At 43.1% G+C, this 18,732-nt stretch overlaps 2 protein-coding genes across 11 annotated transcripts in view; one reads left to right on the forward strand and one right to left on the reverse strand.

Moving 5' to 3' along the window:
• Positions 1-13,150, forward strand: part of LOC119650994 (glycoprotein-N-acetylgalactosamine 3-beta-galactosyltransferase 1-like) — a 43,112-nt gene extending 29,962 nt beyond the window's left edge. For 9 of the 10 annotated variants that reach the window (XM_038054267.1, XM_038054266.1, XM_038054270.1 and 6 more), the window contains 5 exons: positions 1,063-1,184; positions 1,252-1,768; positions 1,827-1,923; positions 12,267-12,572; positions 12,639-13,150. In XM_038054267.1, the coding sequence (XP_037910195.1) occupies positions 1,133-1,184; positions 1,252-1,768; positions 1,827-1,923; positions 12,267-12,572; positions 12,639-12,854 (1,188 nt within the window). In that variant the 5' untranslated portion in view covers positions 1,063-1,132 and the 3' untranslated portion in view covers positions 12,855-13,150. The remainder of the gene's footprint in view (positions 1-1,062; positions 1,185-1,251; positions 1,769-1,826; positions 1,924-12,266; positions 12,573-12,638) is intronic. The other variant, XM_038054273.1, reaches the window with a different exon arrangement.
• A 4,601-nt stretch (positions 13,151-17,751) lies between these two features.
• LOC119650831 (dynactin subunit 5) lies at positions 17,752-18,725 on the reverse strand. The gene is made up of 4 exons (XM_038053972.1): positions 18,536-18,725; positions 18,285-18,472; positions 18,113-18,224; positions 17,752-18,053 (listed from the first exon to the last, which is right to left on the reverse strand). The coding sequence occupies exons 1-4, from the start codon at positions 18,581-18,583 to the stop codon at positions 17,844-17,846; spliced, it is 558 nt and encodes a 185-aa protein (XP_037909900.1). The 5' UTR covers positions 18,584-18,725; the 3' UTR covers positions 17,752-17,843.
• Positions 18,726-18,732: the final 7 nt, after the last annotated feature.

Here is an 18,732-nt window from a genome sequence, read left to right on the forward strand (position 1 = left end):
ATGAATCCGTTTTTGTGAAAGTCCCCAGGTCATACCTATCGCAACAGCACCAGAGCAATCTTCAGGATTTCTGATATTATTCCTGGATATGATGCTTCCACGTTAACTTGGAGTCGAAATGTATTCCTAAGTACTTGACTGTTTGTGCCAGCTGGATTTCCGCCCCTCCTAAGGTAGGTAGCGTATAGCCGGAGGCACCAGCTGTGGATTTCATGCAGAGTTGCATTCAAGCGGTCACATACTGCGTCCGCAAACTTTCCGGTAATTATTACGGCTAGGTCGTCAGAAAATGCTTGCGCGAAGACTTTTTTCTCCTCCAGGAAGCACAGATCCTCGATATTAACTGGTAAAACGAAATTTCGTGGAAGTAATTGTTCCAGTTCTCCATCATAGATTTTTTGATGACAGCTACCAGGTTCGTCGGCGCATGTGGTACATTCAGGACGGTTCCTTAAGACTTTGTGCTACTGGTCAGCCAATGATCCATTTCATTTAAGGTATTACTGTGGTATCCACAGTAGATGCACTTCCTCAAAGTTGGTGCTCTCATAAGGTCTGTTGAGTTCTTTGCGCTAAAAAAAAGAACACAGGTTTTGGGAGCCAGTAGACCATAGGTGCTTACTACTATTTTCTTCGACTTCCAAGTCTATTTCTGTGACAAAAAATTAATGCGAAAGATAGTCCTAGGTTTAGTAATGTTTCCGGTGTCAAGAACTCGTACTCAGTTTTGACGGCGGAAAGTAATAAACTTCACTATCAATTAAAAAGTAAATATTGAAAATTAACTAATCGCATTTGATAATGCTCGTTGAGTCCTTATCTTTCGAAATAGGACAGATAATTGCAGGCATTTCTATTACATTACCCGTAGATAGTTGAACAATATCAATTGCTGCCACTATGAACAATTATTACTAAATTTAAGATAGTATTATCTTCAAAACTCTGACATCAATACGCGATAAAAATTCATATCACATTTTTTATCACTTTAATCTAATCCCATTCACGCATCACCCTCCAAACCTTAGAAGTGAACAAACAAATGTGATTTATTTTCAGATAATAAAATGCCCCGACTACTTCTCCGGTAACTTATCGAAGGTGAGAACGAGGTAAAACAAAAGCGACGATGGCAACCAACAATGAGTATAGACTGCTTGGACGCAATATGTTGTACGAAGGTATTTCAATTCAATATTGCAACCACTAAGTATCCACTGTTCATGCGTATTTCCGTTGTTTTTTCAGGTACAAGGTCCATATCAAATAGAAAATCCCTTTTAGCTTTAATAGTAGGATTAGTCACTGGCTTTTGTATGGCCGAGTTTTTCATATTAGCCTCGCCATCTCATCACAGTTGGATTCCGTATAGTGGCCATATTCGTGGTGATGTAAATGATCCTCATAATAGTCGTGCGCTGGTTGATTCGTTCGGGCCAGATGAGGATGTCGGAAAGCATGAACATGTAAACGAGAATGATACGGTTGCCAAACAATTGTACAAGGAAGTGCGTGTTTTGTGTTGGATCATGACAAACCCGAAAAATCATCAGAAAAAAGCCCGACATGTGAAAAGGACATGGGGCACTCGATGCAATAAACTGTTATTTATGAGTTCCGATGAAGATGTAGAGTTGAATGCAATAAAATTACCAGTTGGCGAGGGCCGAAATAACTTATGGGGCAAAACGAGAGAAGCATTTAAATATATTTACACACATCATTTGAATGATGCGGATTGGTTCTTGAAGGCTGATGACGACACGTAAGGGTGCCTTCGTTTGTACTGAAATAAGCTATTTACAACTCAAATTTTGTTGCAGGTACGTCATTGTCGAAAATTTAAGGTACATGCTTTACCCGTACTCACCCGAGTCTCCTTTATATTTTGGATGTAAATTTAAACCATACGTGAAACAAGTGAGTAAAGTCTTTTTTGCATGTTCATTGCAACATATTCCATTTAATTTTCCAAAAGTACACAACAGATAAGACACCAGATCAGCAGCTGCTGGAAGAAGCTTTAATCAATCGTTTTTTTTACAGGAATTGTTGTCAGTAAATGGTGATATCTTTATTATATATGAGTAGTATTATAAGTCTAATTTAAGTACAAAAGATCGGAGATGACAAATTAGTTCACCGATCGCAGCTGTGCAGCACACAGCTCGAGACATGGTAGCGATACGACCTTCCTTCAGCCACGTGGAAGATCCTTCGGTACACATCAAAAGCACTACAATTATTTACTTTCACTAAAATTTGTTGAACGCTAATATAGACTAAAAAGGGAATGTTACGCTATAGTTACTAACAGCACTAAAATTTGCTGAGCTACAGTGATAAAAACATTGAGTGTGATAGTGCATTGCTATTCTCCGCTAATTCTCAAACATACCGCTCGCCTTCGCCAGATTCGGGCGCATTATTAAATATGACAGGCAGTGCGTCCTTGGTGATCAGGCGAAGTTAAATCGATGAGGCAGTGCGCAGTCTGACCACTCGCATACGACCGTCCTAAACTGATAAGACTTGGGCGAGGGGTCATTTGCATGGGGGTAATTGTTTTATGCGAAGTAGCAACAGATCACCGATCTTCACGTTGATACCACTTTGGACGGGGCTGTAGTTCCTGGAGATATTCTGCACTCCAATGCTCTTGCTTTGAAGGCAGCAACTCCCAACGAGAGATGTGTGAGGTCGATAGGTGCTCCAACGAAGGCTTTGGAATCGTGCACGTAGTCAAACCGATCGAAAAATGAGCCGACGTTAACACAGCAAAATCATTAGGGTATTCAGGCAGAGGCTGCAAAGGTCAAGGATTGAGACAAGCCTCAATCGGCGCTAATAAGGTGGACAACTCCTTGAACGTGATTGAAACGTAGCTGATGACACCCTTCAGATAATGTTTCGTTCGTCTGACAGGGGCCTCGAATCACTTTGAGAGCTTCAGTCTCCGAAAAGACCACTAGTCCTACAGAATTTGCCTCACACGTGCAAAGTGTTATATTCTTTCTTTTATAATAATAATAGTCGATGGCGCAAAAATCCAATTTGGTTCTAGGTTCTGTTCCGAAATCTTGACGTTTGACGTGGTAACTGTAGTAAATGTTGAAGTCACTCTCCACCGCATTTACTGCAGTGTTATCAATATTATATGTCGGCCAATGGTTATGTAGCTTCACAGTCGTCAGCAGAAATTGAATGAAAGCTTTTTTTTGATAAACTTGATGTGTTTATTATGAATATGTAGCATCGGGTCTGCTTTTCATTGTGATGTTCACACATGGAACTTTCTTTTCTATCGAGTTACTGTGACTCTGATTTCTTAGCCCTCTAGGAATTAGGTAATTTCTAGGGAGAACTTCACCTCGATAGGAAATTGTTATGGTCAAACGTAAACAATAAAAATAGGAAACTACAACTTTGAGACCGTTGATAATTTCTCTTATCTAAGGATCGAAAATCACAACTGATAACAGCTATGGTGATGAAATCCGCGCATGGTTGTCAGCCAACAGAGCCTATTTCAACTTACAAAAACTGTTTGACTCGAAACCTGATCTTGTCAGTGCTTATGTACTCCTCGGAAACCTCGGTTCTTAGCAAAAAAAAATGCAAACTCTTAGCCGCTTTCTAGAGAGGAATCCTTTGAAGAATTTTTGGTCCCCACCAGAGGATGGACGATTCTGTAGCCTACATAACGACGAAATCTATGATCTATGATACCACGACCGTTTGATTGTGGATAAAATCCGCTCAACAGGTTGCGGTGGGCGGGTCACCTAATCCGTATGGATGAGGATGATCCAATTTGGAAAGTCTATAAGCTGCCTGAGATGGAGCCATGGCCTAGGTCAAGATGCCAGGCAGCTTTTAGGGATATCGAATTGATGGACCTCGGCCCAAACCGGGATGTCTGGAGTTCCTTATTAAGGCAGGCCTAGATGGGATACCGATTGTTGCGCCATTGACGATGATGACAAATTGGTATGGAATTTGCCGTTGTTGCTGGTGTTCATTTTGTGTTGCTTGCGTCTCTTCTTATATGATCCCCTTTTGGAACCCTGGGAACCGTGTTTTTTCGTATTTGAGATGGACATAAACAAGTGGCATGAACAGAATGAAACGGGGTTGTGCGCGTTTTCCAATTACATGGTTGCTTATATTTGTTGGCTTCGGAATCAAACCTCCTGTGGTACCAACATATACCCCCGAGATCGAAAATTTATTAGAAAATTTTAGACCTCCACTCACTACGCGATGAAGAGGTTCACGGAGTAAATCTGCTGTTTAAGAACGCGGACGTCGCGCAGCAGGATTAACAGCATTCGAGAGAATGACGACGCCGCCGTTCTCGGCAGCTTTTCGAACTCGCCACGAGAGTGGAGAGCCGGCGGTGAGGGAGTCCGCATCTCTCTTCTGCCGGCGTGATCACACGCACTCTTGCTTGATGAAATTTAAAAGATTGATTAACTCGAAAATTGGTAACCCCGAGGAACTCGCCCGAGCGGAGCGAGTAAAAGCTGCGCTCACGGCCCGAGCTGTCCAAGTGCCACCGGAGGACTATCGCATTGCCACTTCCTCGTTGCTAGGCCGGTCAAGTGAATCAACTCTCGAATTGCACCGTGGCAACGATCAGCAGTAGTCCCAGATTTCAAGCGCAAGACTCCGCCCGGTGAATTGAATCACCCGCGACTGTCGCCCGCATGCACGCCATCTAGAAATGCGACATTTTGCCAAACCTGGAGGGAAAAAAGAGAGGAAAGGGGAATTGCCATCTGCGAAGAAACCAATAACGGGTACAGCTGCAACAACGCTGAATACAATTACAACAACAGTACCAGCGAGTAATGTTTACACGGTACAAACAGTTCAAACGTTACAAATTCTGCAAACGGTCCATGTGGAAAAAACCGGTTGCTATGGGATCGGTATCAGCGGCTGCATCAACACCAGTGGCTGTAACTGTTCAGGCGCCACAGATTCAGCAAATTCAAGTACAATAGCAACAGCAACAAACTAAACAGCAAGCGCAACAGCAACAAACCAAACAGCAACAACAGCAGCAGCAACAATAAACGGCGATAATTGACACAGACAGGAAATACGAATGGTACAACATCGCTCTCTATAGTGCACGTACAAACTTTACAAGGCAGAAGAGAGATGCGGACTCCCGCACCGCTGGCTCTCCACTCTCGTGGCGAGTTCTAGAAAAGCCGCGGAGGGCAGAGCGGAGAGAGGCGGCGTCATTCACCCGCTCGTATCAACAACATTCGAAATAAATTTCGAATGCTGTTAATCCTGCTGCGCCACACGCGCAAGTTTGACAATTGTTGAACCAGCTTCGTTGAGCGGGTTTCTGCTGCAGGAACTGAGGATGTTTGTATGTCTGACGTTGTGTCCTCGCTGCTTGGTGTTTAAAGAAGTGAGATGTAGATCCTGTCAACTTGGTCGACTGCAGTTTGTTTCGTCTAGGCACCCATCGTCGCCATAATCAGTTGAAGAGTAGATGGGAGGGTTATTACCCATAACTTTCGCATGAGAGACTCTGGAACTGTGGTGCCGCAGAGACTCCAACGGTTTCCTGTCATCCATGGAAGTGCTGGTGACTTGTCCCATTTTCTCGGAGTCACCACTTTAGATATTGCACAGCCTGATGTATAAAGCGTCAGCGGAAATTCAATAAAAAATTTTTTTAGATGAACTTGATGTGCTTATGACGAATATATATGTTAAGATCAGATCTTGCTTGACTGCTGCTCGAGTTTTTGGCACCAAGGCAACTCGCGTTCACCCTTCCAACTAGGCTATAGGAATACATTACCACGTGTGCTCCGACTTGAGTAGGACTTCGCTATCAGCCCTGACGTGTTCCTCAACAGGGAGTATTTCTAAAATGTTGGTACCTTGGGCAATGGAATCTGGAAGACAATAGAAACTGATATTGCCAGAAAAATTGAAAATGCAGTCGTCAAAGAGACCTTGTCCCGGAGGAAAATTAAATGCAATTCAAGCGCATTTCTAATTACTTCAAATTACTGTAAATTTCCACGCCCCATTAGCTTCAGTAATATGATAAACACATTGTTCCAGAGCAAGCAACTATAATAGAAGATTATTACCAGGAAATTGGATTTCAATATATCTGAACTTTTACTGCTGACCAACCCCGGGGAAATTTCTGTTATACATATTTCATGCTGATAAGGTTGCATTGTTAAATCGAGAATTCATTGTTATCTGGAATAATGGGTACATGGTCTTTCTACTGTTATTGCGTATTCTGCATGATTATTCATCACATTAATTATATTGGATCGGATGGTTTTTATTAAAAAGTGCCGAGTAATTGGTGCGTTTTTAGTCTGACGTCGCAATAGATAAATTTTAATGTTGTCATCTTTTTATGCATTGAGATAGAAAGGTGTGTTTTTACGTAAGAACATATACACTAGGATGTAATGAACTCCACTAACAGCAACCGTATCATAATCTTCTTTTATTACGGGATCACCATGGGAAAAACTGAAACGAGGTGCGCAGCCTTCACTGTAGTTGGGTACTGGGCTAATAAACAACCACAGGTGGCCTATGTTAAATAGTTATTAACTTTTCCATACTTTCTCTCAACTTCACGCAGAATACGTAAGATATGTGCAGTCCGGTTCAGTCTCGTTATTTTCCTAGTGGATATCTGTCTGCCTATCATTCGGAAGTTGCCTCTGTATGTCGGATCTTAATCCAGCACGTAGTAACTCTACCAGTCTCTACTTAATTCAAGGATACCCCAGCCCTCTAAAGGGTATTTAAAATAGACACGTAGACACAATCCATTGAGATGTGATTCGCTCTGGCCTAGTGTCATAAAAACGAATCGTAATCGTCCAGTTAGCCGTGTTCGTAAAAGTTGTCAGTTCCAAATCTATTGTCACGTTCATAAAAGTTATAAAAGGTATGTCGGTCATCATGTCTATATGTAATGGGCGCCGTATGAATTGAAGTAGATGGCTCTTGTGGTCCCTGATACCCTGGATTTGGGTCAGTGTTCGAAGAAAGAAGCGTTGGCAATCACGCTCGAACCAATCCTTAAACTTCTTTAGCAATATGAGCGTCTGTCCCCGTTGAATCCGCCGCTGTGCCATTGCCAATCATTGTGGTATGCCGAGGAGTCGAACGCGAAAGGAATCCAAAGCCAAAAAGAACGAAAGAATCGGAAGAAAAGGAAAAAACCAACTAAAACGAATATATCAAAAGTGTGAATATTACTTGTATATCTCGCCTTAACCAATGGCGTTATTGGGTAGGTACTACCAGGACAGTTCTGTTCTGACGCTTTTTTTATGAACACCAACGGGGGCATGGAGGTACGGAGACGCACTGAAAAGATTGCGTGACACGCTTCGGGCTTCCCGGTCTTAGGAACGAAGGTGGGAATGAGCAGTCTGAGGGGGACTGGTTTTTTGATAGTTCCTTGTTGGGCACAGTTATTGTCCTGCCGACGACTGTGCAGGATAAAATTTACTCACTCGACTTAACAGCCGTTAACCTCAGATGGCCACCAGTGCTAAGTCGAGGAGAATTTGGTCTTCCTATAACAGCATCGCGATAGCTTTTGGGTCAGACGAGTGCAAGCGTGTACAGTTTTACGGCAGTTTTTATGGAGCATAGGCCTTTAGGAAACTATGCCGCCAGACTCGGCATACCCTACAATTTGTATTGCCGAAGTTGCAGAGAGGAAGGAGAAACCTCCGGGCACTTCCTTTGCGATAGCCCAGCTCTCATTAGAGGCTGCGGATATTAAGCATACAATTTTCTGGAAAGTCACAGAGGTCTCTGGTTGGAGAAGCTGCTTTCCTTCGCATACGGCTGGCTCTGAAGATCTGAACAAGCTGGATAATACTCCTCTTGCCCTTCCCATAACAGTCATGGCTTTAGGAGTTAGTGGGATCAAAACGATGCTACACAACGCTAATTGAGCTCCTCGAAGCGGACACTTATATCTATCCTACATTCTGGTACCGCTTGCAGGCAAGTTGCGAAAAAGTCCTTTATCGAGGACTGTCAACTTCCTGGTCACTAGCGAGAAATTCCCTTTGACCGTGAACTTCACAATGGATAGAACGCCAATCGATGATATTTTGAGAGTATGAGGATCAATGCTATGTTAAAATCTAGCGCTCGCCGCTGCCCACAAAATGTTTTCCGCGTCACTACTGTTACCGCAGGTGATGCCAAATCGGTTGGAAGTTCGAGATTTATTGTCTGGTGGACAAAATGATGATATTGCCCTAAAGACGAAAGTGCTGCCATCGGGGCGCGAACTTGGGATAAAGGATAGTCAATTTAGGTCAATCGGCGAAATGCCTCGGTTCCATTCAATCCCAATACACTATAAAACGAAACTTGAAAAAACTTTGACTGTATTGTGATCCCGATTAATTGTGAAATTGAGAAGGAAATGCACCTTGTGAGTAATTTGAAATTTTGGAACTGTGCGCGAACTTAAGCATCCTTTCCCCCAATCTTCCTAGTTTCCTATCGATCTCCCACTATACTGAAGGGCAACCCCAGATCAGTAGATGTCGAGCCAGGTATGGGCCCGAAAGGCAACGACTTATTGATACCTGAGGTAAGAATGATTCTCTCCTAGATGGCGGCGTTCAGTTATGAATTTTCCAGTTTACATATAGTTCGCAGAACTTCTCGCAATTTTCTCAATATCATATTTCAGATTCTGATGTGATTCCAAAACTAATTCTGCACATTCTGAGTCTGGCTAATACAGAGGTGTGCACGCGCGTGCCCCCGGGACATTTTGGTAGAGCTATACTTAGGTACTAGTAGATGTGCACAGTCAAGTTTCACTACTGTAGCTTATTTTGTCTATTCCCGACTTCAACGTTCTTTACAAAGTGAGAAAAACGAAGTCAAGTGCACGTAAAGCCGGGAGCGAAGTTGAGAAACTAATGCGCCTCTATCCGACATTTCGGGATAAACTTGGGAACTAAAAACGGCTATCTTTCACAATTATCATAGTTCAAATCTAAAGAATGTTGAGCGCCACTTGAGCATTTAGAATTGAGTGCGTTCGTCACATAGGTCGATCACTCCATCACAGGTACCTGGGATCCCAGATTTCCCACATCCGAAAACGCATTGCGGCGATTGCTTATAATGTGTGGGTGTCATGCTTCAGAAAAGGCGGCAGCTTCTTTTGTCTGGGGAAATTTTTGTTGACCGTGAGACGCTTCGCTCTAACGGCTGATATTCGAGTTAGATCTTTACGGTACAGTGGCTAAATGGGCATTGGAATTTCAAGGATCCTCGTTCGTCAGAACATATAGAAGAATCACTCAACATCTCATACCGCAATCTCTGTCTCGAATGTGTTCGACAGTTTGGAGAGAAACGAGAATATCGCAGATATGGATTTCGATTCGACACATTTTCATTTCGATTGATCAAGCCAATTAAGAAGAATTCTAACCAAGTTGCTAATCTACAGGTGTGCAATGAGTAGGTATATAAGCGAATCAATTATGCTTCAGACGAGGAGCTGTAAAAACAACAGACTTCGAAGTCTTCGCTTTCGGAAGCGCTGACGAAACATATGATCGCCTGTGTCCACAGCGAAAGTTGGTAAAACCTTGGATAGACTGCAATTGTGTATTAACTTAAAATGGTTTTCCAAGCCAAGGACTAGCGACTTAAAATTAGATCGATGGGAGCCCACCATAATTTCCGCCACCCAACGAACTACCCATTGCGTACATATGCTTCATTTGATTTGTGGCGTAGGCTTCAGATTCTGGAAAACGAAAATTGAAATATATAAAAGCGGGTCATCGTCAAACACAGTATTGTCATTCTCAGCTAGTAAATAGCCTAGAAGAGTTCATACTGCAGTATCTAGTGGGAGGATTTCGAACTCCTTTTTTAAAACATTTGCTTTTCAGCTTTTTTGTTTTTCCACCATAATTTTCACAAACTTGTATAACCAGGCCCTAAGGTAACTCCTATTCCTCCCAATTTTCCAGTGCGGTTAATAAACTTTTATCACTTTAGCGCCGTGAATTCAGGTTGAAAAATACACTCATGGTATTCCCTGCTAATCGTCAAAGACGGTTAGCAATCTAAAATTTTCGAAATTTCATTTTTACCAAAACTTTAACAATGAAAATGTGGAATGTGCACATGCTCGTTGACAACGGTACCGTGTTCTTAGAATGCTCGCTTTCTCCAACTCAAGCGAGAATTCCAACGATATAAGCTGGACATTCTGGGCCTAAGCGAAGGATGATGGTGGGACTCTAGAGGGTATTTCTTTCCCCTTTGCGACACTGTGCTTTTTGTACTCTGGCACGAACCCGGTGTGGGATTTTCTTTGGCGGTAACCTCAAGGCCTGTCAGCCAGTTTCTGGATGCAAGATTCCTGTTCAAGTTATTGAGCATCACAGTTGTACAGTGCTATACACAGAGATTTCCAATATGGTACGCAGTTCAGACCAGACTTCCTGAAGGTAATATGGTGATCGTGATGTGTAATCTGAGTGTGAAGGGCGGCTTTCACAACACATGGCTCATACAAGTGATGGGGATAATGGTGGTGGAAGCTCGTGAATTTCTGCAAGTTCCACCACTCGTCATTGGTGACATATTTTATCAACACAGAATTTGCTATAAGGTCAGTTGGGTTTGAACTAACCAACATCGTACGGACAATCAAATTGACCAGCAGTAGATTTGCGAGTTATCTTCTGGATGTGCGTGACAAGAGAGGCGTTGACATCGGCCTCGAGAGAGGTCACCATTTAATGGCTGCTTGTCTTCGCTCGAGCTCCAATAAACTGCGAAGCCCCGCAAAATTCAGGGTATTATAAGCCATAAGAAAAGGGAATTTTTTATTGCGTTGGTCTGGGAAGCACAAGCTGAGGCAGATCAAATGATTCCAGAACCGTATGCTGCATCGCAAAATAACCTGCATGTGGTCGCATATATTACGATAGTCTTGTTAGGGACATTAAAAGTTGATTCCGCATTCACGATAACCAGCTAAATGGCTGGTCACCATAACATGCTGATACGGACTGCTCCAAATAGAAGAGAAATAATCTCGGTCATCAATGTACTCAAACGGAGGATGGAGGAAGAAGGTCTCCCCGCAGACCTTTTCATTACTGCTCCTACAGTTCATGTAGATTTGCTACTTCCACTTATACGAAAATGCTAGGAATCCAACACTAATCCTGAATTGCAGAACAATTCGAATGCTTGATCGACTGAGAGCACGCTGGCTCGGTTCTGGATCCTCCTCATTGGCCAGGTCAAAACCTTGCAGATCATTTTCGAGTGTAGATCTTCCCTTTAACTGCTCTTCATCGATTTCGAGAAAGCTTTCAACAGCTTGAACACAGATTATCTAAAGTGCCCTACCCAGGAGGGGCATTTTGGAAAAATTATTAGCTCAGAGTGAGTAAAATCTCAGAGGAATTTGTCAAAAGCGGGGTCCGTGATGGTTGCATCTTGTTATCGATTATATTCTTCATGCTGCCTTGTCGGGAGAACGTGGATGAGTTCAATGGACCAAGACACCTGGACTACACTGATAACATTGTGTGCTCTCTCATCGGGTCACGGATCTTGGAAAAATGGCTCTGTGAAAAGGGTACGCTGGGCTAATATAATTTCATACAAAGAACTTGATCGACGCACAGGCCAGTTATCCGTAGGCGATGTGATTAGAAGGCAGAAATGGCAATGGATAAGTGATACATTAAGGAGAAGTGACAATTCCGTTACTGGCTACGCAATATAGTGGAACCCACTTTTCCAAGACGATATTCAGCCCAAAGAGCACCTGGTTCGGAATAGTGAAGAAGGAGTTTGGATATCTTGGCGAGTTCTGGAAAGAGTTTCGGCGAACCTTGAACGGTGAATCGTAGGGGGATTAACACACTATGCCCCCTTAAAGGGTGAATCACGACTATATATATTTTAGCTTCTGTTTTTTCTTTTTCATTTTGGAGTAAGGAACCTGCTTATTGTTTTAAGTGGAGATCGAACATTTTAGCACAGACTTTTTTACAATGGACATATTTTTAAATACATGGACTCTACAGAAAGACACATATTTGATTATTCAATCTAAAATTGAGGAATGTGTCTTGCTGTAAATTCCTTCCACATCGTTTTCCATTCATCATTTCTTTTAAATAAAAATTTGCTCTGGTTACGATAATGCAATGTCAAATATGCAGCGATTAATTCATTCCTTCAAGGGCTACATGTCAGGCGGAGCGGGCTATGTCCTAAGCCGAGAAGCAGTGCGCCGATTTGCAGAAATTGGAGCGAAAAATAAAACTTTATGCCGAGCAGACAGCGGTGGAGCCGAAGATGTTGAAATGGGTAAATGTATGGAGAAGGTGAACGTAACGGCAGGCGATTCACGTGATTCAAATGGTCGCGGTCGATTCTTTCCTTTCGTACCAGAACACCATCTCATACCGGGACATACGGATAAGAATTTTTGGTATTGGAAGTATATTTTCTATGAAACAGATGAGGTGGGTTAACATTAATATTCCGTTCAGTTTGTTGGCTTTTTTAACTTACATTTCTTATCGTTTCAGGGACTCGACTGTTGTTCCGATCACGCTGTATCATTCCACTACGTCTCCCCCAATCAAATGTACGTTTTAGACTATTTAATTTACCATTTACGACCGTATGGGCTCGTTATGACACCAGACGCACTGCCGGAGAAGATTGATCATAAAAGAAAAGAAACGACTGAGCCTAAAATGGCTCTGCCTCCTTCCGCTGGGAATTCAAGCGACAAAAGTTAGGATTAAAGTTTATGCATAAAATTTCAATAAGTAGCGCGTAAGATATAAAATGAAAAAGTTTCCTTTTGTCACCAAAAACTATATATACAGAGAAAAATGTATATAAACATAAACCAAAGGCTAGAGACTAAGCACTATGTATATATTGCTCTCTAGAGTTTTTACTGCATACGAGCACAACAAATTTATACCAAATGATTTTTGAAAAATACAAATTGAGTGTTGAATTTCAGAATATGAATGTATTCATGCTTTAAAATTAATTCTTGGTAATCTAATAAACGATTTGTGATCTACAAATTCTTTGACTGTACTTTCCCAAAAACAAAAATAGAACGCTGGAAAAGACTGAATTTATATTTGAGCGGCGTGATGGTGTAACTGATGGTCATATTTCAACAGTTTTTCCATCGCTTGCCGCAGAGAGAAAATCTGATCTGTTGCTGATTTGCTTGGAGTGAAGCCTCTTTGATATGAGCCAATGGTGTTCTGAGTGTATGGGGCTATCCGGGCTAGCGAGATAGCTGGGAATATCTTATAAATGGTACTCAGCAACGTGATACATCTATCATTGCTGCGCTGCGTGATATTCCCCTTTTTATGCATGGGACAGATGATGCCCCGTTGCCAGTCGTCAGGCATCGATTCGCTGTCTCATACTTTGAGCATCAGTTGATGAACCACTTGATGTAATTGGTCGCCTCCATATTTAACCAATTTGGCTGTAATTCCATCCACTCCCGGTGACTTATGGTTTTTAAGTCGGTGGACTGCACGGACTGTTGCTTCTGTGATTGGTGATGGTAGTATACGTCCGTCGTCTTCAGTTGGCGGGACCTCCAACTCGCTGATATTCTGGCTGTTGAGCAATTCATCGAAATACTTGACACAACAGTATGCCCATTCTATCGGAAATCATATTTCTCTCTTTGTCTCGGCAGGAAGAGCATCCAGATGTATAAGACTTAATCCTACTGACTTGTTGGTAAAACTTGCGCGCCTGGTGCAGTCGCCCCCTGCAGTTTTCGAGTTCACAGACTTGGTGGTTATCCCAGGCTTTTTTTTATGTCTGTGAAGTCGCTTCCTCGTTCGACGGAGTTCCTGACAAGCCTCTGCGCGTGCCCGCGTTCTTTGAGAATGCAACATTACTCGGTATACAGCATTCTTCCCTTCCGTTGCCAGCTTACATTTATCGTCAAACCGGCCGTTCCGACTTTCCTTGCGGCCCTCAACTGAATCGTAGAAGATATCCTTCTTCGACTCTGCAGTATTCTCTGGCGTGAGCGTTTATAAGGCTTATATTTCTAAACTTGCCTCGCAAACGCAGAGTGTATAGCCTTTCGCTTATGTTTTCAAAGCCGATAACAGCAGGTTTCATTTTTTGGCTGACTAAGAAACCTACTCCGAGCACATGGTTTACTGGATGGCCGCTATAGCATATTGTGTAGTGGCTCTTCTCCAAGAAACCGGTCCCTGTTCAGTGCATCTCTTGCAGCCCCGTTATCATCATCATCAACGGCGCAACAACCGATATCCGGTCTAGGCCTGCCTTAATAAGGAACTCCAGACATCCCGGTTTTGCGCCGAGGTCCACCAATTCGATATCCCCAAAAGTTGTCTGGCGTCCTGACCCACGCCATCGCTCCATCTTAGGCAGGGTCTGCCTCGTCTTCTTTTTCTACCATAGATATTGCCCTTATAGACTTTCCGGGTGGGATCATCCTAATCCATACGGATTAAGTGACCCGCCCACCGTAACCTATTGAGCCGGATTTTATTCACAACCGGACGGTCATGGTATCGCTCATAGATTTCGTCATTGTGTAGGTCCATCCTCATGTAGGGGGCCAAAAATTCTTCGGAGGATTCTTCTCTCGAACGCGGCCAAGAGTTCGCAATTTTTCTTGCTAAGAACCCAAGTTTCCGAGGAATACATGAGGACTGACAAGATCATTGCCTTGTACAGTAAGAGCTTTGACCCTATGGCGAGACGTTTCGAGCGGAACAGTCTTTGTAAGCTGAAATAGGCTCTGTTGGCTGACAACAACCGTGCGCGGATTTCAGCCCCGTTATATCAGCCTTATATTGGGCCAGGGTATCGGCTAGCTGCTCAGCAACATTGGTCTGTACAGGGAGCGCATGTCCCATGAGTCGTTTTGGAATCCATCCTGTCTGCGGCTCCTTCTGTGGCTTTATAACTTTGGTTTTCCATGTAGGGATGTCAGCCCTAGCCAACTCCAACTTGGAGGACCAGTTGGTACATTTTATCCCGTTTCTAGGCGCGGGAGACTCGCCTTCATCCTTCTCCGTCTGCAGTTTTTCATGAAGAAAGAACTCCCAGCGATTACCACGTGGAGGTGGAGATAGGGTTTGGTAGTAAAACTGTTGGTGTTAGTTCAACAGGCGTTTTCCAGGTTTTATGATCCATCGTCGATACCGATCCACGTTTCGCCCTGGGGTTTATACTATCCTTTGACCGAACGTTTATCACAGATAAAAAAAGTTCGGACACTTCAAGTTAACATTTTATATTGTAAAGCGTAGGGCGATTGCTACTCAAAAGGAGGTACTTTTATGTTTCGTGTTATAATTGGAACTTCTGGGCCTGCTATCGTATGCGACACCGATTAAGTAACGCGGGCCGAAAGAACAATGACCAGTTGTCTTGCAACTGCAATGAGCATAAAACTAAATATTATAAAAGCATTAAGAAAATAACTCAAAAACAAAAAAGCGAAAGTTTATTGTTCATTACGCAATAAAAAACTTTAAAGAAAATAGCTTCGTTTCTCGCAAAACAGGTGCTGGCTGAAGCGTGAAAACCTAGTCCGAGCAAACAAAACGACAAATTTCTTCTTCTTCCTTGTTCCTTGCGAATATCATCATGCGGCAGCAACAAAAAATTCAAAGTTTGAGTTAGGAAGTAGTTAGTTAGTCGATTGAGATATCGCAAAGTGGCTCTTGGAAGAAGACAAAATATAAAACAACCTCCGAAGCAGCAATTTATGGAGAACCTGGAGAATGAGGCACTCCCGAGATTCTGGATTAGGTACGTGAACGATGTATTAGCAATCATCAAAAGAGAAGAAGCAGTAACAATCCTCGAGAAACTGAACCGTGCACACAGGAACATCGAGTTCACCAGGGAGATCGAAAATGAGGCGGAGATACCGTTTCTGTACTTTAACATAACCCGGGAAATAGGGGATTTTGAATTCGACATCTACAGGAAATCGACTCAGACACAACGAACCAACACATACACCTCAAACAATCATTTATGATTCACGGGATGATCACAACATCGCGCAACGAGGAGAGAAGAAACAAACAAATGAACTACATCCTGGAAGCAGCCAAGAAAAACTAATATAACAGAAACCTCATCGGAAACCGGATCAAAAAGAAACTACGCAAGGCCTCAAGGCAGCAAATTTCAACACTCCTCCAGAAGGCGAACCCACAGCCAAGGGAATGGATAACATTAACCTACTCGGGTTGGACGCAGAACATCAAAAGGCGGCTACACAAACGTGACAAGTCTTTTTATCGAGAAGTTGCCAGAAGGCATCTTTTTCGGCAACCGGACGACCTGTCTGTGGTGCGTACGCGGTGAAGATATAATGGTGAACTTCATCAGCCGGTCATCAAATCGTTCGACTTCTTTGATGGCGTGACGGAAACCCTCTGAGATCGCAATGCCAACACCATATTGAGTGTGTGGGCTACCAAAATAGAGAAGTTTATAACCATTTTTACCGTGCTCAATGTTGCAGCTTTTGGCACCAGACCATCGGGTTTCTTACAGAGCGCAGATATCAATGCGCCTTTTCCGAAGGGCTCTTGCGAGTTCCTCGGTCTTTTCAGTTAGGGTACCAACATTTAGCGTGCAGACTCGTATTTGTTTTGTTCGAAGTATGGCGGGTGTATCAAAACCGCTTCGTGTCTCTGTTGGTGTTCATCAAGGAAGCGCCCTCTCACCACTCCTCTTTGCTCTTGTTATGGACACCGTCACACGGGATATCCAACGGCAAGCGCCCTACACACTGCTTTATGCAGATGATGTTTTCCTAACATCTGATAGCAAAAATGATCTGGAGCAACTTGTCCAAATGGAATGATCGCCTCATGCAACACGGTCTCAGATTAAATCTAAATAAAACTGAATTTTTGACGACCGATCACCATAAAACAGGTACAATCACTGTCAGCGGCAGTGAACTGCCCAGAACTGAGCGATTTAAATACCTCGGGTCAACGCTATCAGCCAATGGAGAACTACGTTATGAAATTGCTTCACGCATTAACGCAACCTGGATGAAGTAGAGTTCCACAACTGGCGTTCTTTGTGATCGACGTATCAACGAACGTCTCAAATCTAAAATTTAACGCAATGTCGTTCATCCTGTCGCTCTCTATGGTTCTGAGTGTTGGCCGACTGTAAAAGACAATGAACAGCGTCTTGCGGTAATGGAGACGACGATGTTGCGTTGGACTAGTGGCGTGATACGTTTTGATCACATCCGAAATGATATCCGCGATCGTTATGGGGTTGCAACGATCGTGGAAAAGTTGCAAGAGAGGCGTCTTCGATGGTATGGTCACGGAATTCGTGCTAACGAGTATTCACTTGCCAAGATTGGCCTCAACATCGAAGTCGATGGTAAACGACCAAAAGGCCGTCCGCTGGATGGGGATTTAAAAGCCTCGAGATTGCACCCAGATCAGGCATTCGATAGAGCCAAATGGCGAAACCGCTCACAAAGAGCCGACCCCGCTTGTGAACGGGACAAAGGCTGAAGAAAAAAAAAGAACTTTTAAAGGCGCTAAACATATGTGGGAAAATAAAGAGAACTCGCCAATATGGGTAGCAGAGGACCCAAAGAAGACGCAAAAGTAATTTTAATTGTTTCCAATATATTATATATCTTAAGCAAAACGTCGTAAAAAATCATTGTGGAATAAATACATACAAATCAAACGAATTATTTAAGCATTACTTCTAAAATGTTCGTAGAAAGACTTCGTAAAGTCAACCATTTGGTCTTGCATTGCAGGTGGAACGTGGTCTGGGTTTCCTTGCCCTCCTTCTATCGTTCCCGCTGCAGTGTAGCGCATGAAACTGGCCACCGTCGTTTCAGGTGGCAAAATAGCGCCGTCTTCAATAATACAGCAGTCTTTCAGCACACAACGGCGCCCCTAAGGATACAAAAAACAATGAGATATGTAAGGATTTGACTTGGAAAGTTTCGACTCACAATCACTGCGTTTTTGCCTATGTAAACATACGATCCAACTGATGCAGCCGAAACTATTGCTCCTTCACCCACGAAAACATGATCCCCAATGTGTAGGGGGAAGAACGCAACACTGAAATTCGTCCGTTTTTAAATAGGAGGAAATAATTTGGAATGACTTCCTAGGACTCACCCCTTGCTAAATTGCTTAAAAGGCGGTCGAATCACGGCACCTTTGCTTATAATGCAATACCGTCCGGTCCTCACGTTTGCCAGGTCACCGCGGATAATCGCTCCGCTTTGGACAATCACCTTCCCATTCAGGACTATGTTCTGGGATCCGCAAAGGACGGTTTGCCGACTGACTTTGTTCCCGGATGCCTGCAAAGGTGGAAGAACTTTCAACTAAGGAGGCTCAAAACGAAATACCCAGAATTCAAATACCGTCTCGACATATTCGTCCCGGCTGTAGTAAGTATCCAGAATTTCCATGTTTTTACTGGGCTGGGGAGTAGCAGCTTCCTCCGCCTGCACACTAAGCAAGTGACATCACCTGTGACAGTTGCAGAACAGCTGATCTGGTGAAAGTACACTCTTGCGCATGTGATTCGATGCACGAAGTTAACAACAAATTATCCAAG

Source organism: Hermetia illucens, chromosome 3 (assembly GCF_905115235.1).
Source record: "Hermetia illucens chromosome 3, iHerIll2.2.curated.20191125, whole genome shotgun sequence".
Taxonomy (NCBI): Eukaryota; Metazoa; Arthropoda; class Insecta; order Diptera; family Stratiomyidae; genus Hermetia; species Hermetia illucens.